The following is a 24,463-nucleotide window of genomic DNA, read 5'->3' on the forward strand; positions in this document are numbered from 1 at the left end:
TTATCATAGTAATCAAAGATAACTTAACCTGTGTTATATAATGTTGCTGAAAATGAAAAGTAATGTTTGAAAGTAGCAGGGAAATCGTTTATTTATATATATCATCATCATCATCATCATCATCATCGTTTAGCGTCCGCTTTCCATGCTGGCATGGGTTGGACGGTTCAACTGGGGTCTGGGAAGCCAGAAGGCTGCACCAGGCCCAGTCTGATCTGGCAATGTTTCTACGGCTGGATGCCCTTCCTAACGCCAAACCCTTCCTAACGAATTTATATATTGTTTGTTTCTGAAATTTATTCTTAATTTCTTTTTTTAATGTTAGTAAATTTAAGCTTTTTTTATAAATGTTATTGTTATTAAGTTTAGGTTATCGCTTATATCTAAGCCAGTTTCTGATCTGAGACACTCTAGATTTCTCCATTTCATCTTTTTTTTTCTTTCAAAAATACTGTATAATTACCCAATGTGTCAGACTATAATTACCCAATGTGTCCTTTCTTTTATAAGGTGACTGTCATTCTCTTACAGATCTCATCTGTTAGTTCAGATATGACAGACTCTGTCACCTAATATGGTTACTATCAGTAGCACTGCCCTGCCTGCATAGGCTGTTTTGAAGGTTACCCATTCAGCAAGAACTATTGTCAAGAAAGGTGGTGGTTAATTAATCCACAGATCAGTTGATAGAATAGTAATGATCCTTCTGTAGGTTTAGTTATAAAAATCTTTCCTTTTTTTTCAATGGAGCAACACCTGTATGAGTGGGCTGCAAAAACTGATACAGTCAATAATGAGGCCTACAGCAGCAAACTTAATCCTTGCAGTTGTGAAGAACAGTCTTACCTGTATACTTCTCAGTGGCATCATCGTTCAAGAGCGGCGAGCTGGCAGAAACGTTAGCACGCCGGGCGAAATGCTTAGCAGTATTTCGTCTGCCGTTATGTTGTGAGTTCAAATTCCGCCGAGGTCGACTTTGCCTTTCATCCTTTCGGGGTCGATTAATTAAGTACCAGTTACGCACTGGGGTCGATGTAATCGACTTAATACCTATGTCTGTCCTTGTTTGTCCCCTCTATGTTTAGCCCCTTGTGGGTAGTAAAGAAATAGGTATCATCATTCTTAAATTCTCTCAGTAAAGTTCTTGGCAACTTTTTTGCCATGTTATTTGTCTGCTATAAGTATTAAACTTACCACAGTCTATGGGCTGCATTTCTAACCAAGCCAAAATTCATTATTTCACTCCTGCTCTGAATTGATCTAGCTTTGGTATTCTAAGCCTAGCCATGCATGTTCCTTACAACACTCCTCTCGATGACAAAATTCAGTGTCAGGCTAACACTGGTTCACCCACTACGACTAAATGTATCCTGGTGGCTTACTTTCTTTCCCTTTCAGCCATATTGGCAGGTAACTGTGACTAAGTGGTAAATATTAATGCGTAAAAAGTAGCTGTTGCAATGGTGTCCAATAAAATTGGTGAATGTTAAACAACACAAACACTTTGTTATTCATGGTTCACAATGTGTAGATTGAATATGACATACTTACTTGTCAATGAATGCCACCACAACAGTTTAACAAAACAGGTGATAGAAAATGCTGATGCTCTGGCTGAACCTTGGCTGTGATAATCTGGCTTGCAAAATGGAGAGAAACAGCATGCATGTGTGACCATTAGTCTCTTGTTAAGAGTAACTAGCTTATAAGGCAAGGATTTCACCATATCATTCTTCATAGTGGATATGATTACAACTGCACAGACACTTCCTCTGAATGAACAAGAGGAAAAAGCAAAACTTTCAATCTTCTATGGAAAAATGTGGAAAATAAAATCTCCGAAATTAAAATATATGCACAAAATTCTTACTTTATACATATTCAAAAATTTATGTTAATTCTCTATTCAAACAGCAAAGTAGGTATATATTTACTTAACCCACATATCTGTTGATTAAGGTCTTCATTGTCGGGTGATTATTATGTAAGTACAGGCCAGACAGGACAGATACACAGAAAAAAAGGAATGTTTTGTGATTTCCTTCATTACATTCATCATCATCATCATCATCATCATCATCGTTTAACGTCCATTCTCCATGCTAGCATGGGTTGGACGGTTCGACCGGGGATCTGGGAAGCCAGAAGGCTGCACCAGGTTCCGGTCTGATCTGGCAATGTTTCTACAGCTGGATGCCTTTCCTAACGCCAACCACTCCGTGAGTGTAGTGGGTGCTTTTTACGTGCCACCTGCACTGGTGCCAGGCAAGGCTGGCATCGGCCACGGTCAGATTGGTGCATTTTACGTGCCATCTGCCTTTCCTAGAAATTGATTACATCCTTCAAATCTGTTTATATTTCTTGAAAATGACTGCTCTGTTACTTTTGCCAATGCAATGTTCTGTTACAAAAACAGAATTACCATTTGTTGATCTATTTTTGTCAATGTCAGGCTCTTATTTGTTTTTATTTTCCATGATTCGTTTCTCATCTGGAATAATTTGAAACAATTTTATTCTCTGATGCTGTTCTAATTTTGTATGTCTGGCCTTTAAAAAGCCTTCATTTATATTTTTGTTTTATTGTTTTATGAAATTTAATAAAACACAATCTTACTTCAGAAGCAACTAGTGAATTACACTGTATTAGCAGACCTTGTAATTTATATTAAATTGCTTTACGTGTGTGTGTGTGTGGTGTGTGTGTGTGTGTGTGTGTGTGTGTGTGTGTGTGTGTGTGTGTGTGTACGTGCATGCACGTGTGTGTGATGTGTATATGTATGCACATACACATAATGTATACACTCATATGCATGTTTGTGTGTGTATGCATGTGTATTTGTGTATATGCATGTATATCCACACATATATGCATGTTTGTGTGTACTTGTGTGTATATGTGTTATATATAAAATCAGATGTAATAGAATGTCCCATTGCATATGAAGGTTTGTTTTTTATGTATGTGTGTTTATTTGTGTTTATGTGTGTTTGTGTTTTCCCCATCTGTGTCTTGACATTGCTCAAGTGTTTAAAGTGTAAAATGATGACACTGTTTAGATGACATCAGTGCTTTAAACTTGCTACAAGTTTAAAGCATTGATGAACCACAAGCTCTGTGGTTCATCATGTGAAAAACCAGGGAGATAATTACCTAATGAGGAAAAAAAGAATGGGTTGGCAACAGGAAGGACACCTAGCTATAGAAAACTGCCTCAATAAGTTTTTGTCTAAACCATGTAAACATAGAAAATACAGGCCTAAAAATGATAATATGTGTGTGTGTGTGTGTGTGAGGAACTCTCCCGTTTTCAGATGATGTATGAGGGTTTGAGTATTTCTTATCGAACAACCACACAAATGATTTGTTTATAGTGATCAAATGTTTGTATACACATAAGCTCACTCCCTCCATCAAATCGACATTACCTGTACAGGTGCAATGGGTGCCACATGTCAGATGATGAAATTATCGCAGAGCAACATGAAATGAAGTGCTTTGCTCAAGAACACAATGCAATGTACGGTCTGGGAATCGAAACCACAATCTTGCAATCGTGAGTGCGACATCCTAAACACTGAGCCATGTGCTCTATATGTGTGTGTATATATATATATATATATGTATGGGGGGGGGGCAGTCCTTTGCAGGCTCTTCAATGTAATTGATTCATTTGTTCGTTTATACAGTTTCAAGTCTACATCCGAAGGAAAGATGTGCAGGAAAGGAGTTGCCGGTGGGGTTGATGTTTTGGGGAGAAAGTATTGCATGTAGTGGTTAATGCAGGACCTGGGCAGAGTTGGACACACTATGAGTAATGAGAGGAGGGGAGATGCATGAGTCAGGAGTGCCTGATTGGTGGTGGTATGGAGGCCTTTATAGTTGCAGTAGAAGAGGCTGAAGGAGGGGACAGCATGTCGGTGGTCCCAAAACTGGATCATATCTCTGAGTGTGTTTATGCCAATCACGTGAGTAGCCTTACTCTGGATGCAGTCTGGGATGTCTGTGTGTATAGCTATAACACTGAATGGAGTATTGCACATAATCCTCCCACACGAAGTGGGAGCAATTCTCCTTCAAAATATATATGTGTGTTTGTGTGTGTTGAGGTGCCTATGTATATGTGTTTATATGTAGGTATGTGTGTTTCTATGTATATGTGTGTGTGTGTGTATATATATATATATATATATATATATATATATATATATATATATATATGTATATATATTTATAAAACACACACATATACACACATTTACATTTACAGTGTACATCTCTGTTGGACAAAGTTTTGTATAAAGAGAAATAAACTAATTACCGAGAGACAGTGTCTTTCTTGGTTTGTGTAAGGTTAGTTCAGATGCTTTATAATATTTATGCATTACCTTTGAAGGGCAAAGAAATACAAGTGAAGTTAAAGGGTTATGGCATGCTGAACAAAATGCTTAGCAGCATTTAGCACATTTAGTTTTGAGTTCAAGTGCCACCAAAGTTGAATTTAGCCTTCATTCTTTTGGGAATCAATAAAAGAAGTACCAAGTTGGGCATTGGGGTTAAAATAATTGACTAGCTCCCTCTACTCCCAAATTTCAGACCTTGTGCTTGTAGTAGAAAGGAGTATTAGCGGTAGTAATTTTGTTATTATTGGTAGTAGTGGATGGGAAAAATGGTTAGAGCTTTGCAGAAATACTTTGCAGTATTTCCTTCCTCTTTTCTGTTCTGGCATCAAGTCATGTCGAGGTCAATTTCACCTTTCATTCCTCCAAGGCTGATAAAATAAAATATGAGTCAAGTACTGGGGATGTCTGTGATGCTATTGACTAACCTCGTCCATTAATACTACTGGCCTTGTGTCTAAATTAGGAACAGTTATCAGTAATAGTATTATTATTGTTGTTGTTGTTAATTAGATTTTATTTTAATGACTTCCATTTTACTAAAGTAGGTTGTGCTACTTTCACTTTGAAGTCCTACAGATGTGAACTGACTTTAAAGAACTGAAGTGTTAGTCATAGAAAATGACTTCATTCCTCTTAAGAAATGAATTTAGACATTCTTGCACACATACACATATGTGTATATGTATGAATCTGCTGTATGTATGTGTGTTCCCATACATTCAGATATGTATGTCGTTATATATATATAAAATCATCATACAACTTTTTATAGAGAAACAACATTCACTTGGTTGTGGATGTTTTATGTGTCTGATGAGATTTACCTGCATGAATCTAGTGATATGTATCTGATAATGAGGACCAATACATGGATTAAAGAGTGAAGCAGATAAGAGCAAAATATATGTAGGCACTAGCATATCCTTATTGTTATAAAGTTTGCTTCATAACCACATGGGAAAGCCTTGGGTTGATCTATATCCTGTCAGTGACACTTGGTAAACAGAAACTGTGCATATTTTCTTGTATATAAACATACAAAAATCTACAGACACTAAAATGAGCACTGACCCTTCTGCCTTTGCCTTTAATTGATCCAACCAAATCATAATATACAGAACAAACACATATATTGGCTAAGAACTGCAAACATAAAATCCAATAGGTGCTGGCCAACAGTACAATGAACTAACACCCACAAAATACCTGTAATTTTTACATAGGTATGCTAGAACAAAAATGAGTAAAACACATGCACCTCAAAGAGCACATTTGCACACAAACACACAAGGATGTATATGCATGGACTCATGCACAAAGATGCACAAACAATGCAACTGGGCATGGCAGATATTAAAAGTGAGCAGTTATGCTTTCACCTGCATCAACCTTCAACTGATCTGATGATCATACCAAAATACACACAACAGATACACAGGTACTGAGGTTAATGTGACCAATTAAAAATATTTGAAGATGGTGTCTCAGTCAAGGCCATAGTCATGGCTACAATTCTGTTGTCCTTTTGTTGAAATCAGTAAAAGAATATAATAATAGAAGCACAAACATGGGTACATGTGTGTGTGTGTGTGTGTTTTGATTACTTCAAATCCACGTCTATTACAACCTCACTCTCTCTCTTCCTTACTTTCTCTAGTATCACTTCTTCCCTCATATCCTGGTCTTCTCTAATCACTCTCTCTTCCTATCCAGTTGTCTTCAAAGAAAGGAATGGAGTCAACGCAAGGAAGGTGGAACTCTTTGAGTTTAATAAGAATACGATAAACTTTGTAGTACTGATGAATAAATGAACAGAAATTACATAGGGTAGAGAAGACTTGTTTCTGGCAAAACTACGAGAAAATTCATAGTCTTGCCAAGAAGAAATCAACTTCTTTAATCCTTGTGCCATGATAAAACACACACAGTACATATATAAAGTGATTGGTAACAGGAAGAGCAACTTGGTGTAGAAACAAGAAAATAGAATGTAGAAGTGAGGCAGAGCAAACCTGGAAAAGCAAATGTAAAATGATAATGACGATAATGATATATATATATATATAGTTAATCCAAACAAGAAAGCACAAAAAGACACAACAACACGAGGAAATGGAACAAATATAGTATTATTTGACGCTCAGGAAAGAAGGAGGGTTTAACGTTTCGAGCGGAGCTCTTCATTGGAAATATAGGAAAAGGAAAGATCCAGAGAAGGGAAGACAGAGGAAAAAAAATCACAAACGGTACACACGCAGTCACATTTTGAAAATATATATATATATAATATATATATATATATATATATATATATATATATATTAGTCAATTTAGGCACAAGGCCAGCAGTATTAATGGAGGAGGTTAGTCAATAGCATCACAGACATCCCCAGTACTTGACTCATATATATATGAGTCAAATATATATATATATTATATATATATATATATATATATATATACACACACATACAGATATTTAGTTATGTTATTTTAATTCTCAGTTAATCAGATGAAGCGAAGCAGGACCTATGACTTTTGCAGTCTTTCCCAGACTGATGAGATTGATGGGGCTGTTACTCACTCTAAACATGTGTATGAAAATATTGCATTGGTTCTGAGCAAAATGTTTGTAACAGAGAGAAGTCTATTAAAGATGTCAAGCTTGGTGTTAAACTGTGTGATGTGTTTGTTCTGCATGTGTGTGTGTTTTTAGCCTCTGTGTGTGGTGGTTGTGTGTATGTATGTAATGTGTCTGTGTTTTGTGTGCATGTACATAGAATATGGCATGTATACACAATATAATGTGGTATCTTTGTATGCATGTGAGTGTGTCTTAATAGATGAAAAGAAAATATGGACAAGATGAATGTTCTGAAAGATGCAGCTCTAGGAGAAAGAATTGGATAAGATATTTAGTATGTAAAGTCTAACTGAGTCTGACACAGACTGGAGAAAAAAAAGGCGTAAAGTGGGTTTAAATAGATGGAAGGAGGGTTGACATTAAATTTGCATCTCAAAAGGAACAGAGACCTAAGTGCAACAGCACACACTCACTAATTGATACCAGCCTCAAACATCCGCCTCTCTTACTGAAAATAGATGGTTTTCCCAAACCAATGAACTAAAGGCCTATAATTAGAAGTATTTTTTTTTAGGAACTACCTTCATTAGGAACATTCAATTTGTATGGTTCAGAGATCTCTACATGGTTTCCTAAATTAATTAATATTGGAGATGCCTAAAATATGCAACTAAATTTGACACAAAGACCTTTTATTGCTGCTGTTAATTTTAAAAATTATTAATAAAAACAAAATTGGACAATCGTGCTTTTATTTTCTTTCTGTGTGTATGAATGTATAATTTAGCTGTGAAGCCATGTGTCCATCTAATTCAGTAATTGTTGGTAGTCTATAATTTATTTTAGTACTCATTGTCTTTCTGTTAAGGTTTATACTGAAATATTTTTTAATATTAACAGCTCTATCTGTATGTAATTATGTTGCTTTTCAGCCACATAATTTTGGGTTTAATCCCACTGTACCACATCATGTAAGTGTCTTCTATTATACCCTGGGCTGACCAAAGCCTTGTGAGTAGATTTGGTTGACAGAAACTGAAAGAAGCCTGTTATGTGTGTGTGTGTGTGTGTGTGTGTGCGTGCGCGCGCTACTGTTTCCTTGCTTTGACATCATGTGCTGGTTGTAAGCAAGTATCACCATCATGCAAGCAGTGTTCTTCACTTCCAATTTTCCGTGAAAACATGTCTGGTCATGGAAGATATTACCTTACTGGGAAATAGGTGAGAGTTGGTAACAGGGAGGAAATCCAACTGTAGAAAATCTGCCTTAAGAAATTCCGTCTGATCCGTGTGAGCACAGAAAAGCAAATGCTAAATTAATAATGATGTTAATGATGATGATGACAACATCATTATCATCATGATAGTACTACCTGTCCATCCCCAGATAGTAGAAAGGAGTGTAGAAGTCTGGCTGTTTCCTTAAACTCCTAAAGAACTAATGATTCTTGGAACAATGAAGAGATTCTCACAATTCAAATATTTTCATTTTTTTAAATATAAAATATAGAGTAATGATTGTACTTACGGAAAAAAAATAGGAGTATAAAAACAATTACCTTGTTGTGCTTTTGTTTGTTGGTATCAATACTAGAAATACATCTTCAGTTGTTACTTTATATGTTTGGAGTTGTAAGAAATGCAATTGTCTACTACATGCAGTTCTAATAAGAATTTTTTCTTTTCGTCTCTCTTTTCAGCTTGCTAGTGTTGACTATGTCTACTTTATGCAACGTAACACCCTGGATCGTCGTAACCGTACCCTGAAGATTGAAGCATACAACGAAAGCTTTTCATCTAGAGTTACTGTTAAAGAGCAATGCTTTTACTCAGTAAGATTATCATTTATATTTACAATATATTAATAGAAGCTTGACTAAAATTGAGCTAGAGAAATTATTGCTATTTTATGTTGTTTTAAAACAGAAAATTTATTGTTCTCTTTATAAGAAACAATTATTTCTCATTATAGAAAATTTGTATTTTCTTAGGTTTGAAGAAGTAAAACATCTTGGATCAGTTGGGTGAGCCTAATTAGATATGATCTTTTATGAGTATTTCTAGTGTTTTCAGATTAGGCTTAGTGTTATATCTTTCCACACTTCTCAAATGTGTTTTGTAAGGTACAGAGCATATGTCTTTGGAGATCTCTAAGCTATGAGATGTTTTCAGTTTTTTGAATTTCCCTTTAAGAAACAAGAATCTCAAGAATGTATACATATGTGTGTGTGAGTGTTGTATGTTTGTGTTTCCTTGTTTTGATAGTTGTAAAGGAATGCTGCTGTCATATAAGCAATGTCATCCTGTTCTATATTCTGCCAAAATGTATCATGCTCTGTTGTTGTTTGTTCCTTCTCAAGCCACGCTTGGCTCATAGGGCCGGTTTCCCGGTTTCTGTGGCGTAAGGTTTCCCACCGGGACAGGATGCTGGTCCATTGCAGGTGAGCTGCAAGATGCAGGAGGAAAGAGTGAGAGAAAGTTGTGGCGAAAGAGTCAGCAGAAGTTCGCCATTACCTTCTGCCGGAGCCATGTGGAGCTTCGGTGTTTCGCTCATAAACACACACCTCGCCCAGTCTGAGATTCAAACCCGCGATCCCTCGACCGCAAGTCCTCTGCTTTAACCACTAGGCCATGTGCCTCCATGATCATGCTCTGGGAAAATATCTTTTTTAGAAACAGGTGAGGGTTGGCACCAAGAAGGACATTGCTTCAATAAATGCTGTCTGACAAAGGTGGACATCAACTTATTGACAACAATGGCAATGGTGATAATGCTTTGAAAAAACTCAAAAACAGAACTCCTCCAAGAGTTCTGGCTAAAAACCTCAAGACATACTATTCTCAGAAATCTCAACAAGCCTCTTTATATCAGCACTAGAAACTTAAACTACTTGTATCATTTCAAACAGCTGATTCAAAAGTAGTCTGTATAAGTTTGTGTTCTAAAGTCAGTTATTATAATTTTTGTAATAGGGATGAAAGTTGGGAATTTGTAAGTATTAATGTACACCCCATGTAGTGCCACATAAAAGTGTCCATGTGGAATCATGTAAAAGCACTTGTGCGGTGCCATGTAAAAGTGCTCCTGCAGTACCATGTAAAGCACCTGTGTAGTGCTATGTAAAAGCACCCAGCACACTCTGTAAGTGGTTGGTGTTAGGAAGGGCATCCAGCTGTAGAAACCAAGCCAAATCAGACAAGTCTGGTGTAGCTCCCCAGCATGTCAGCTCTGGTCAAACTGTCCAACCCATGCCAACATGGACAACAGATGTTAAATGGTGATGATGATGATGATGATGATGATGATGATAATGATGATGATACATTTAAACACATATAGTAATTAATTGCCACTCTGTTGGTTATGACACATGTTCCAGTTGATCCGATCAACAGAACAACCTGCTTGTGAAATTAACATGCATGTGGCTGAGCACTTCATAGACATGTGTGCCCTTAATGTAGTTCTTAAGGAGATTTAGCATGACACAGAATGTGACAAGGCTGGCTCTTTGAAATACAGATAGTACTCATTTTTGCCAGCAGAGTGGACTGGAGTAATGTGAAATAAAGTATCTTGCTCAAGGACACTGTGCACTGCTGGGAATTGAACTCTTGACTTAGTCTGTGAGTCAGACACTCTAATCACTAAGCCACACTTCTTCATATACTAATATAACATCATTAAAAATAATGTTTCCTTCTTTTACCAATGATTACAGGTACACCCTGAAAATCCTGACTGGACGTGTTTTGAACAGACTGCTAGTCTTGATATCAAATCATTCTTTGGATTTGAAAGCACACTGGAAAAAATAGCAATGAAACAGTATACACTTAACATTAAAAAGGTATAATGACTTTTTGATTAACCATTTCATAATCATATTACTAATGAAACAGCCTATCTATATGGTTATTAATGACATTACTATTGGGTTGTCTGAAAAGTTTGTGCCGATTTTTAAAGGAAAGAAAAAGGTCAATAAATACTTGCCATTACATTTTTAATCAACCAAATATGAACCATTTTGTTGCACAATGCATCTCCATCTTTCCTTTAACTTGAAAATGCCCTCTTCCCAGAATTAAGGTGGTTTCATGGCAAAGAATTCATCAAGGTATCTTTTTACATCATCCAAGGAATTGAAATTGTTACCATTAAGACTATTCTGCAGAGACCTGAATAAATGGAAATCTGAAGGAGCAATATCTGGTGAATATGGAGGGTGGAGTAACACATCCTAGCCGAGCTGCAGCAATTTTTGTCTGGTTCCCAAAGCATCAAGTGCTGAAAATGAACTTTCTTATCTTCCATTTTAAATAATTACAGAACTAACACAGGTTATAGGAACATAAACCTTCTTCCACGAAAAGATAGCTTAAACTGTGCTCTAAATGGAGGTGTAGTCAAATCCTATTTTATGGACTTAACCATGTTCTAAAACAAGTCGAAAGGTAAGCTACTATAAATCGGCATGAACTTTCTGGACAACCCAATATTTATGATACTAACAGCAAAAGTTTATGTGTGGCTATGTGTACAACTTTTGTAGCAATTAATGTTTCTCCTAATCCTTTGCCTAGAAGTGGCCCATAGGGCCTCCTTACTTAAAGTGATTTTGAATAATGAAAAAGGTGTTGGTGAGTAAAGTTTAGACTGTTAGATAAACAACTACTTTTTGGTGTCCAGAATAAGTATGAGCATAATAACTACATTACTTACATGAGCCGTACTGTTTTTTTTATGTAAAGGGTTCTGTGATGGAATGTTGTCATTGATTTAATTCCTGTTTTGTGTAATCCAGGGTAAAGAAGTAATAGAATACTACATCAACGAACTACTGAAGGAGAATATTACATATATCCCACCTTGGACAGAGACCAAGACAGAAGGAAAGAGTTCTGAGGAGTGTTCAGGTTTGGCTAAAGGGATGAAAACACTTAGCTGCCAAGATGCTGATGTTTGCACTACATCTGATGCTGCCTCTTCACTCTACAGTCAGGCAGAGGGAACATCGAAAAATGCTGAAGGTTTGCATTCTTTCTTTATTGAAATATTTCTTCTTGTAAGCTTCTCAAACTTAGGGTATCCAAAAGATGGCCACATCATATTTCAATGTTCAATAAAATATATTTAAATTTTTCCAACTGTGATGGTACTGAAATAACATTTATGGCTCAACTTTACTTCTTATTTTACCTAAATTAGTAAAATGTGCACTAATAATATATTGTAATTGTATTAAGTTAGTTTTGTTTAATGAAAACAAATCAATTTACTATGATGACACTAATTTATGTAAACAGAAACTTATCTAACTACTACTGCTGCTTTGTTTGTTTGTTTGTTGAGCGAAGCAGTCTTCGTCCCAGTGGGAGAAGTCCAAAACGTGGTCCTTTGCTATTCGTAAGACCCGCTGAAGAGAAAGCAGGTCAACCCCCCGACACCGAGAGCATCGACAGATGGATGAATGCGCATTCAGGCTCAGCGGTTGCGTAGGAAGTCGGGGACAAGAAACAGGAAGAAAGAGTGAGAGAAAGTTGGGGCGAAAGAGTACAACAGGGGTCGCCACCACTCCCTGCTGGAGCCTCGTGGAGCTTTAGGTGTTTTCGCTCAATAAACACACACAACGCCCGATCTGGGAATCGAAACCGCGATCCTCCGACCGCGAGTCTGCTGTCCTAACCACTGGGCCATTGCGCCTCCACTACTACTGCTGCTGTTTGCATATCAAGTACTTTGGAGGTTGGCCATAATAGAAACTGCTGCTGTTCCTGTTAATATTCCAATATATAAATTCTTTGTTAGCATTGTTTTAGTACTGCTCTTATTTTTATCATAGCATTCCAAGATTTTGATACCCAATTGAAGCATTTTTGTTCCACTTATGTTGCCAAGACTTTTAGGAATGATGAAAACATAACTATTTACAATTTTCCTCCTTTAAAATGTTGGACTTCATTCTATTTTTTATTAATTTAAATATTTTTTGTATTCATATTACTTTATGATTTCTAAGAGAGATTCTGTGCACATTTTCTTCTCTTTTGGCTTCATTTATTGTAATCATAATATATTTTTCATAAAGTATGTACAAAATATCTGAGTCTAGGAAGAAATAAGTGTTTGGAAGAGAGAGAAAGAGAGAGAGAGAGAGAGAGAGAGAGTGTCACAAAATTGGACATATGGGCAAAGCCAGTTTGTAGTTTGTGTAGAACTAAATTGATTTCAATATATTATTGAGATTTATTTTCTTCACTTGGTGGGATGGTGATAAAATTGAAAATTTTTCCTGACTGCATTTTAAGTGAGAAACAAGACTTCAATCCAAGCACTGAAAAGAATATTAGCCTGTAGTCTAACAGTGCCTTTAGGGAAAATATTGAAGGTAGAAATAAACAAAAATATGTACTTTTATATATCTTTGTGTGAAATTTCATGGTTTGATTATTTTGTTATCAGTGGTATGTTAACTGATAATATTTAATTTATTCAGTCATAATTGTAAATAAAGTAGTTGATATTCATTACTAATTATAATTAATACTCTCATTAGTTATAATTCATAAATGATATTAGTCTGCTTATGGTCCTACCTTTTTAAAATTTCCCTGTTTTTTCTCTATATGAGAATAAGGATAAGTAAAACAAACTCTATCTTGCAATTACTAACATAGCAAAAGCTTTTGACATACCCCTATATCGTGTAGTGTGGTAGGCAATAAGAAAACTACATATAGAAGGACAATGTCTGAGAACTCTTCAGGCTATGATTAGATTCAGGATTGGAAAAACACTCAGCAAGATATTTAGTGTTTGAGTGGATAATCACAGAAAATGTTGAGGACTGACAATTTATAGAAACTTTTATATACTGACAACTTGATTTTATTGTTGAATATATCAATGAGTCTTACTCAGAAAATGAATTTGAGTTAGAATCAATGTCTAAATGAATATTTAGAAAATAATTGTTATCAAACTACATTAATAGTTATATTCTGAAATGATCTTTCAGATAAGAGAGCACAAGCTGAAGATACTTCTATCGAAGCTGACAAAAAGAATAAAAGTAAGTACCAGTGTATCTTTATTTTGTTCATTAAGGCTGTTTAAATGGATGGAAATTTCAATTTTTGTTGTTATGTTCCAGTTTGAAATTTCAAGTTGACTAAATTTATTTTCATAAACCTGAAATTTTTTTTCATACTATCAAATTTAAATTCAAATCCCTCTTTTCATTGAATTTTGCTTTGAGTTCAAGTTTCAGTTTTAGTTCAAAAATTTGCTTTGATTTGATTTCTTGCCACATGAATTTCAGTCTAAGCAAACTTCTCAGTTTTATAAATTGTAAATTTCTGAACAAAAGAACTAGTGGAAGTGGAATCAAAGTTTTCTTTTGTGGCAGTTGTGAGGAATCTCAAATCCTGAAGGAATTATGAAAAGAATCAATCAAACACAGACACAATAAGATCACTAGAGATATCTCTGAATAAAGCCTCAGTCCATAACACTTGTTGTTTATTGGAGGGTAACTGATGAAATACTCATTAGAAGAAATGCACAAGAATATCAATACAAAAATATAAGTAGCTTTCAAGTATAGTCATTATTATCATCATGTTATTGTTATAGCTAACATACTCATTGTCATAATCATTATTTTAATTGCCATTGTCCTCATTATGGCTGAAGTGATTTGTGAGAATAAATGGAAGTTGTTAATCAGATAATCACTGTGGTGTAGAGGTTAGTCCCCGATGTGCAGAATCTCCGATTCAACAAGAAACTATTCCACTTTGCTTTAACCTATACTACTAATGATCTTTAGTAACCCATTGAAACTACAATTTCCATTTTCTTATTTCAAAACAAAAGGCTGATCACTTTTGGATATAAATTGTTAAGAAGACAGAGACATTGTCATCATCATCATCATCGTCATTTAACGTCCGTTCTCCATGCTAGCATGGGTTGGACGGTTCGACCGGGGTTCTGGGAAGCCAGAAGGCTGCACCAGGCTCCAGTCTAATTTGGCAATGTTTCTACAGCTGGATGCCCTTCCTAACGCCAACCACTCCGTGAGTGTAGTGGGTGCTTTTTACGTGCCACCTGCACAGGTGCCAGGCGGGGCTGGCAACGGCCACGGTCAGATTGGTGTATTTTATGTGCCACCGGCACGGAAGCCAGTCGAGGCGGTGCTGGCATCGGCCACGAGTCGGATAGTGCTTTTTACGTACCACCAGACCAGGGATCCTGGCTGGTTCAATTCGATTTCGATTTCGCTTGCCCCAACATGTCTTCACAAGCAAAGGGGGTTGGCAAGGGTGCCTGTCGTACGGTCGCATTGGAGTATTTTACGTGCCACGGCCACGAGTCGGATAGTGCTTTTTACGTACCACCAGACCAGGGATCCTGGCTGGTTCAATTCGATTTCGATTTCGCTTGCCCCAACATGTCTTCACAAGCAAAGGGGGTTGGCATGGGTGCCTGTCGTACGGTCGCATTGGAGTATTTTACGTGCCACGGCCCCGAGTCGGATAGTGCTTTTTACGTACCACCAGGCCAGGGATCCTGGCTGGTTCAATTCGGTTTCGATTTCGATTTCGATTTCGCTTGCCCCAACATGTCTTCGCAAGCATGGGGGGTTGGGATGGGTGTCTGTCGTCGGATGAGGTTCTATATCGACTTCGCTTGCCTCAACCGGTCTTTGTGTCCAAGGGAGGAAAGGCATTCATAAGTGGGCTGGGCTCACTTGTCCTGCCTGGTCTTCTCACGTACAGAATATTTCCAAAGGTCTCGGTCTCTGGTCATTTCCTCAGTGAGGCCTAAAGTTCGAAGGTCGTGCTTCACCACCTCGTCCCAGGTTTTCCTGGGTCTACCTCTTCCACGGGTTCCCTCAACTGCTAGGGATTGGCACTTTCTCACACACCTATCTTCATCCATTCTCGCCACATGACCATACCAGCGCAATCGTCTCTCTTGCACACCACAACTGATGCTTCTTAGGTACAACATTTCTCTCAAGGTGCTAACGCTCTGTCGAGTATGTACACTGACATTACACATCCATCGGAGCATACTGGCTTCATTCCTCACGAGCTTACGCATGTCCTCAGCAGTCACAGCCCATGTTTCGCTGCCATGTAGCATGGCTGTTCGTACACACGCATCATACAGTCTGCCTTTTACTCTGAGCGAGAGGCCTTTAGTCACCAGCAGAGGTAAGAGCTCCCTAAACTTTGCCCAGGCTATTCTTATTCTAGCAGTTACACTTTCAGCGCACCCACCCCCACTACTGACTTGGTCACCTAGATAACGGAAGCTATCAACTACTTCTAGTTTTTCCCCCTGGAAAGTGACGGAAGTTGTTTTCTGCAGATTTTCGGAGGTTAATGCTCCCGAGCATCTGCCACATACAAAAACTATCTTCCCAGTTAGCCTACCTTTGACATTGCTGCACCTCTTATGTGTCCATAGCTTACACTGGGTACATCTTATAGAGTTTCTACCTACACCTTTTCTACAGATCGAGCAGGGCCATCTTCCTGAAGATATTTGTGGATTGTCTACCTTTCTACTTATTAGTACTTTGGTTTTAGCTAGGTTGACTCTAAGGCCCCTTGATTCTAAACCCTCCTTCCACACCTGGAACTTCTCCTCCAGTTCTGATAGTGACTCAGCAATAAGAGCAAGGTCGTCAGCGTAGAGGAGCTCCCAGGGACAGCCTGTCTTGAATTCCTCCGTAATTGCCTGGAGTACTATGATAAATAGGAGGGGGCTGAGTACTGAACCCTGGTGGACCCCAACCTCTACTTTGAATTCTTCTGTGTACATGTTGCCAACCCTAACCTTACTTACGGCATCTCTGTACATGGCTTGCACAGTCCTCACCAGCCATTCATCTATCCCTAGTTTCCTCATTGACCACCAGATAAGGGATCGGGGGACCCTATCAAAAGCTTTCTCCATGTCAACGAAAGCCAGGTACAGGGGCTTATCTTTGGCTAGGTATTTCTCCTGCAGCTGCCTTACCAGGAATATAGCATCAGTGGTACTTTTTCCTGGCACGAACCCAAACTGCATCTCATCTAAACTAACTCTCTCTCTAATTAGTTGGGCTATGACCCTCTCCGTAACCTTCATTACTTGATCCAACAGCTTGATACCTCTGTAATTATTTGTATCTAGGGCATCACCTTTACCTTTGTAGCAGTTGACTAGTATGCTGCTGCACCAGTCATTGGGTATTCAGCTATATTTATTTTACTGTTTTGTGAAATAAATACTTTGTAAACCAATCTCTTTCTTGTCAAACAAGAACTAACTTAACCATTTTTTGCTATCAAATCAATAAAAAAAAAACCTGCCAAGAAAAATAAATGCTGAATTACTTCAGAGTACATTAAATATAATGTTGCAAGCTTTTCACCAGAAGTTAACAAATCGATATTTCTAACATTAATTCTTGGTAACAGTAGCACATTCCTAGAATGTCAGAAATGGAATATTTCAGCATGTAATGTTTTTGTTTATCATTTTGTTTTGTTTATTTTTCTGGCAGTGTATTTTCTGATGGTTCCAAATCTAATGGAATCTAATGACTTTTCATCTGCTCATCACCATTAGCAATCTGCTCTCTTTTACTTTAGAAAGTTATGGAGAAAGTTTTAGAAACTGGCCTAGTAAACTCAGCAACCTGATTTCAAATCTTAATTGGAAAAGTGAATCAAACACAAAAAAACTAGGATTTACATTTCAGTTATATTTAGTTGTTGTTTAGCCCCAGGTCAGATCTGATCAAACTTTGAGCATTTCATTCTTTTTTTTTTTACTTGATTTAGGGTATGTATAACTACATTATCCTGTATATCTTTCCCTTTTTAAGAAAGTTAGATATAATTTGAAGGGGATTTACTTGCTATTTTTAGCAGGTATGTAGGCATCTGTTGTTCCCTCCCCTTCTCCTTGTCGTCCCCTCCCCAACCTCATTGCCCCCCCCCCTCCACCCTCATTGGTACTGAACTGATCCACACTGTGTAATATGAAATTGCAATTTGGTTTCTGTAAGAAGCTTATATAAATCATCCAGTAATATCGATGGCACTTTGAAAAGAGTATGAGCACCATAAATTCCCTTTAACTTTCTTTCCCATAGATCTTAAAGCCCTATACTTATTGAAGAAATTAACTCAGATGAAATGATGTAAAACTATGCAAAGAAAATACACTGTTGTATAGATACTTGATGTGAGCATGGAAAAAATAGATGTTAAATCAGTATGGAAGCTCATAAAAAACAAAATTGCATTTATATCTATGCATTTAAAATAGATTTCAATTAGAATTCACCATTAGGGACTCTTACCTGCCGCTACAACACCGTAGTCAATGAAATTAGACCTCATTGACTACAGTATTCTCATGACATGTAAAGTCAGCTTGAGCAAACATGTATACTTTAGAATCTAGTAGTCATTAACTAGATGTTATTCTATTAAGTTATTCAAGAATGAGTTTTAACAAAGTTATAAAAACAGTAAGTTTTCTCTCAAACAATATATAACAGATGAATTCCGCTATCAGTCGGGATGATGTCTGCTCAGTTAAAGCTAACCAAATTTTGTCTGTCTTTTCTGTCTTTTTTATATCTGTCAAAGCAACTTCTGCTCTTTTGACCCCAATATATGAGCGTATTTTCTTGCCGCATCTTTCTGTCTTCCTCTCTCTCTTTCTCTTCCCTCTTTCCAGTTATATCTTTTGTTTCTTAGTCACTTGACCTGCTAAAAATAGCAATTGAATTTCTTTTGAATTACACTCTATCATTTTCAAAAAAGTTGACATCCAAGTCAGCATTAGTATATGTAATTCTAGATACATGATGACTAAAAAAATGATGATAGTCATGACTGGAACGTTTTGATCATGAGTCTGCTCAGTCAGGGCTGATCCGGATCTAAACAACAACAACTCCTACTTGTCCAATGGTTATCTTAATCTTAGCTACCCGTAGTTTTCTTAACTTTACTAACTTTACCTAGTTATCCCTGTTTCCTTTTCTTAGAAAATTGTAAAAAGATTATAGACAAAGATTCTTTGACAATGAATGAAAAGTAAAAACTGATCAGTTCAGAAATGGTTTTATTGAAAAAACAGGAAATTTGTTATTATAAAACAATGGCACTTACAGTTATACATGACAATCATGGAATAAATAAGCAGGAAAATTTAATTTTTGTTCTGTTTCTTTGTTGATTAATTATAATTTTGCATTGTTTTTTTTTCTCTTTGTCTTAGAAACTGTCAAACTTGAATGTTCTGTGAATTCAGGAAAGCTTGAAGCAGAATATATTCAACGATGTCTTGGTCACTTAACCCCTCTTCAGGAAAGTCAACTTGTACAATTACGGCAATGGCTACAAGAAACGCACAAAGGAAAAGTATGTTTCATGTTGCAATATCGACCTTCTTATTTTTAAAAATTTATAACTGTGTGATAGTTTGATTGCATTCCTTGTGTCTTGAAAGATTGTGAACATTATTATTAACACAGTATGATTGATATTATATGACACAAATAATCTCTATTGTTTGTTTTCATCTAGGTAGACTGTTTTTCTCATAATGACTTTCTCATCAGATCTGGTATTCTATTAGTGACTCTTACCTGCCGCTACACAAATTGATAATATTCTTGAAAAAAGTAGGAGTGTCATACAGTTTTTTTTTCTTCACTTTACTGTATTTGTTGAGACCTTTGTATCAATGCAAGAATTAATGAGTTGCATGTTAATTATGATGATGATGATATCCACTGCAAGAATTTTTTTGGAGAATACTTTCTGTGTCTCAGTTCATTTATCATCATCATCATCATCATCATAATTTAACATCTGCTTTCCATGCTAGCATGGGTTGGACAAATGACTGAGGGCTGGCGAACCAGAGGGCTGCACCAGGCTTCAATCTTGATCTCGCAGAGTTTCTACAGCTGTATGCCCTTCCTAACGCCAACCACTCTGAGAGTGTAGTGGGTGCTTTTATGTGCAAGCAATAGAATACCAGATCTGATGAGAAAGTCATTATGAGAAAAACAGTCTACCTAGATGAAATGTTATTTATCTTCTGAACACCTCAGTACCACCCCTATAGACCCATGCTATTTCCTCCTTGTTAACATAAATTTAAATACATGCTTCATAATTTGACAATTTCTGTAATTTCGCATTTTAAAAACTTTCAATACAAGTTGGTTATGAATGGTATTTCTTATACATCCTTGTTCCATTGCAGATTCCCAAAGATGCACACATTCTTCGCTTTTTACGAGCACGACAGTTTAATATTGAAAAAGCCAGAGAAATGCTGGTTCATTCTTTAGCTTGGCGTAAACTTCACAACATTGATCATCTTCTTGATAGTTATCGACCATCACAGGTCATCCAAAAATATTACCCTGGTGGATGGCACTTCTCAGACAATGGTTGGTAAAATTTCAAAATTGAATTATCTTTGAATGTACTGTATCTATAAATTATCATAGGAATAATGATGATTGTGCTGGTAACAGTAATTATCACCATCGTTATCATTATTATCATTGCCATTGTCATTCTTGTTGTTATAAGGTGGTGAGCTGGTAGATTTGTTAGTTCATTGGACAAAACACTTAGTGACATTTCTTCCAGCTCTTTACATTTTAAGCCCAACTTCCACCAAAGCCGACCTTACCTTTCATCCTTTGGAGGAGGTGCAGCATAAAATAATTACCAGTTGAACATTGGGGTCAATGTAATTGACTTACCTCCTACCCCTAAATTTGCTGGCCTTGTACCAAAGTTTGAAATCATTATCATAATATAATTTTTTTCCCCCAGACTGGCAAGAATTGTGAACTGAACTTCTGGATAAATATATTTTTTTCATTTGAGTTTATGCTTTGCCAGTTTTTAACTTTTTTGGTCTTATCAAAACATTCACCTACCACTCAAAACTATCTTTCACCTGTCATTTATTATCACATTCTCATTGTATATCAGTTATTGCTTTTGTATACACTGGTCAGTGATTCTGATATATAGATAGTGATGTAGCTAGACTTATGGCCTGTATATCAGTGTTTTGAATTTTGACACTTATTGTGTTTTGTTTTTGTGGCACAGTCTGTTTAGCCCTATTATCACTTCAGAATCCATATTAAGTAGGTCATTCAGCTACTCCAAAGGGCATAAACTAATATTTGAATTGTCAGACACCTATAATCTATGTTGGGTTAAGGTTAGGATATGTTGGCCCCAAAAGCACTTGTAAATCCTTTATATCACCTTAATTCACTAACAAAACTTATTTCAACAATAGTATTTACTTTACTATTTTGATTTGCGTCATTAACATTTCTACTCTAGGCACAAGGCCCGAAATGTTTTTTGGGGAGGGAGCCAGTAGATTAGATCGACTGGTACTTAATTTATCAACCCCGAAAGGATGAAAGGCAAAGTTGACCTCGGTGGAATTTGAACCCAGAACGTGACATCAGGTGAAATACCGCTAAGCAAATTCCAGAGAGACTTGACGACGTCACTTTTATTAATAGCATCATTAAACTACAATCACATAAATCAGAGTACAAATATTTCACGTCATGTTAGATCACATAGAGTTAATCATATTTTAAAAGTGTCTGTTTTCATATAGGCCATAATCGACATTCTTCCTTCTAAGGATTACAAAAAATAAACAAATATCCCTCTCATCATTTCTGAAATGAATCCTATGTCCACATTTGCTTTAAGTATTATTTTGCTTATTTCTGCTTAAATTTTATGAATTTAAAGAAAATATATTTTAATTGTAGAATTGGTATATATTTTACTAGATATTTTTCTTCATGTAAGAATTAGGTCATAATTCCATAAACTATGGACCAAATTGATTAATCTCCTCTTTAAGAATAAAGATTGAAAGATGGTTAAAGAATGATGGTAAACAATTATAAAATCATGCCAATGAGTTTTACTTTTTCCTTTCTGCTTGTAGGATTAGTGCATGTTTTTTTATGGGCAGGGCCAACATTTTGTGGTTCAATTCCTATTGAAGTTACTTTAGCTTTTGATATTAACTAGGGATATCAGCAGGAATGACTTAGGTAAGAAGAGTTTCTGAAAATATATGATCATAAGCCTCCAACTTGAATCTTACCAATCTACAAGTGACTTACGTCTTTTCCAGATACAACTGTGTAGCTCTTGTGTATCTCACTAGATTCTTTGGAATTGGGAATAGGCTTCAGTGCTGAAAAATTAAGGGAAATATTGTATTAATGTTGTATTAGATGTATAACTGTTTTATCTAGAAACATCATTTACATCAATGAATATCACTTTGTGCATTTTGCAGATGGCCGTCCAATATATATACTCCGGTTAGGACAGATGGATGTGAAAGGTTTGATGAAAGCAGTTGGTGAGGAAACTGTGCTGAAACACGTACGTTAAATTTTTCATAATTTTCACTTTGATATTGTCATAAACTGTCTGTGATTGACTTCTTACAAAAGTAACAAAATAGTTGTTCCCTGTGTCATTCTCATCTTTTCTCCTCTCTCTGTTCCAAATGGGGAAGCTTAATCTCTCATCACCTGACACAAAACTACTCCTCTTAAAAAAATCCCCTTCATCTGAGGAGTCTTGTCTTGTGAGTTTTTTGGTGATCTCACCAAATAATTCATATAAAGCATACAACTGCATGCAACACTAATGAGGGAGTCTCTAGAAGTCTCTGTGTGGAGACTCAACCATCTGAAAATAGTCAAATCTTCAAATCACACCTTATTGTCTTAAGAAAAGGGAGGACACATTGGTATATAGCCAATAGCCACTATTGATATGTAGCCAGTGTGTATTTTAGTCTGAGGTCAACCTTCATCAAGCAGACCTATTGTCAAAGATATTCCAATCATGACCATCCTGTTTTTTTATGAATATCTAGGACTACATTAACCAATGTAACTTTTCTTTGTAAAGACAGTAATGTGTAATATGAAGATTTGGCTGCAGTATCTAAGTCTACAAAGTAAGGACCAAATCATCTGTTGGATTTAATAGACCTTAGTGAATAGGGTGTTAATTTCTGAACATGTTTATTAGGTATATTAAAAATTAGATATATGAATCCTTTTTTTTAATTAGTCAAAGTAAGTAATTTAAGTTTACAGTGGAGAGAGAGAGGAAATATACATATAATAAGAAACTTAGATATTGTTTGTGACATTGTTATGCTCCATGTAACTAATTTTTCTTCTCAAAATAATCGATATCACAGCAAATAACTACTAGATCCATTACTTGTACCTCATTGCACACTAACATACACTAATGATTTTACTCAATTTTGAGCACCTCTGTTTACCATACCATTTCTATGGTTATCTACATTTTGGACAATATGTCATTGTTGTTTAACCACCATGTCAGACTTGGTTAAACAAACTTAATGCTCAGAAAGCATTTCAGCTATGACCATCACATTAATTTCATATTGTCCATTGTGTATTTCTTTGTTGTTGTTCCAAAGTGTATGTTTTTAAATTTTCTTTTTGATTTTATTTTCTAGGTTATAGCTGTAAATGAAGAGGGTGTACAGCGAGCTGCTGCTGCCACTGAGCAACTTGGATACCCAGTTAGGTTAGCTGAGATAACTTAGTTATATTTATTTACATTGTACCTGCAAGTGTGTGTGAGTGCGATTGCTTAAATACGTGATTTCAAAGTCTGTCAACTGTTTTGATACTAAATTGTTTATACTCTGTAATGGTCAGCAGGATATTATTAAAGAAAATGGCTGAGGATAGATGAGCCAGACATTCTACTTCTTTAGAGTGAAGGGGTTATTATGCTACATCAATAATAATCTTTTCTACTCTAGGCACAAGGCCCAAAATTTTTTTGGGAAGGGGGCTAGTCGATTAGATTGACCCCAGTATGCAACTGGTACTTAATTTATTGACCCTGAAAGAATGAGAGGCAAAGTTGACCTCGGCAGAATTTGAACTCAGAGCGTAAAGACAGACGAAATACCACTAAGCATTTCATGCGGCGTACTAATGTTTCTGCCAGCTCACCGCCTTTAAGTATTCTTTTCTACTCTAGGCACAAGGCCTGAAATTTTGGGAGCGGGTGGGGAATGGGGGTAGGCAGTCGATTAGATCAACCCAGTACGCAACTGGTACTTATTTATCGACCCTGAAAGGATGAAAGGTAAAGTCGACCTAGGCAGAATTTGAACTCAGAATGTAAAGACAGACAAAATACCACTAAGTATTAAACCTGGTGTGCTAACATTTCTGCCAACATGCCACCTTAAGGCTGTCCATAATAATAGTAAAGCTTCTCTTCATTGTTATCTCCACACACCACACATTGTCTCTTTTTTTTCTGTCTGTATTTTATATATAAAACAAAAATTTAAATCACT

General features: G+C 36.4%; 1 protein-coding gene across 3 annotated transcripts in view; it reads left to right on the forward strand.

Moving 5' to 3' along the window:
* Nucleotides 1-24,463, forward strand: part of LOC115222609 (SEC14-like protein 5) — a 114,384-nt gene that overhangs the window by 47,116 nt on the left and 42,805 nt on the right. For 2 of the 3 annotated variants that reach the window (XM_029792930.2, XM_029792915.2), the window contains exons 3-10: nt 8,688-8,819; nt 10,710-10,838; nt 11,796-12,021; nt 14,010-14,063; nt 19,289-19,431; nt 20,285-20,474; nt 22,388-22,476; nt 23,603-23,673. In XM_029792930.2, the coding sequence (XP_029648790.1) occupies nt 8,688-8,819; nt 10,710-10,838; nt 11,796-12,021; nt 14,010-14,063; nt 19,289-19,431; nt 20,285-20,474; nt 22,388-22,476; nt 23,603-23,673 (1,034 nt within the window). The remainder of the gene's footprint in view (nt 1-8,687; nt 8,820-10,709; nt 10,839-11,795; nt 12,022-14,009; nt 14,064-19,288; nt 19,432-20,284; nt 20,475-22,387; nt 22,477-23,602; nt 23,674-24,463) is intronic. The other variant, XM_036500466.1, reaches the window with a different exon arrangement.

Source organism: Octopus sinensis, linkage group LG2, assembly GCF_006345805.1.
Source record: "Octopus sinensis linkage group LG2, ASM634580v1, whole genome shotgun sequence".
Taxonomy (NCBI): domain Eukaryota; kingdom Metazoa; phylum Mollusca; class Cephalopoda; order Octopoda; family Octopodidae; genus Octopus; species Octopus sinensis.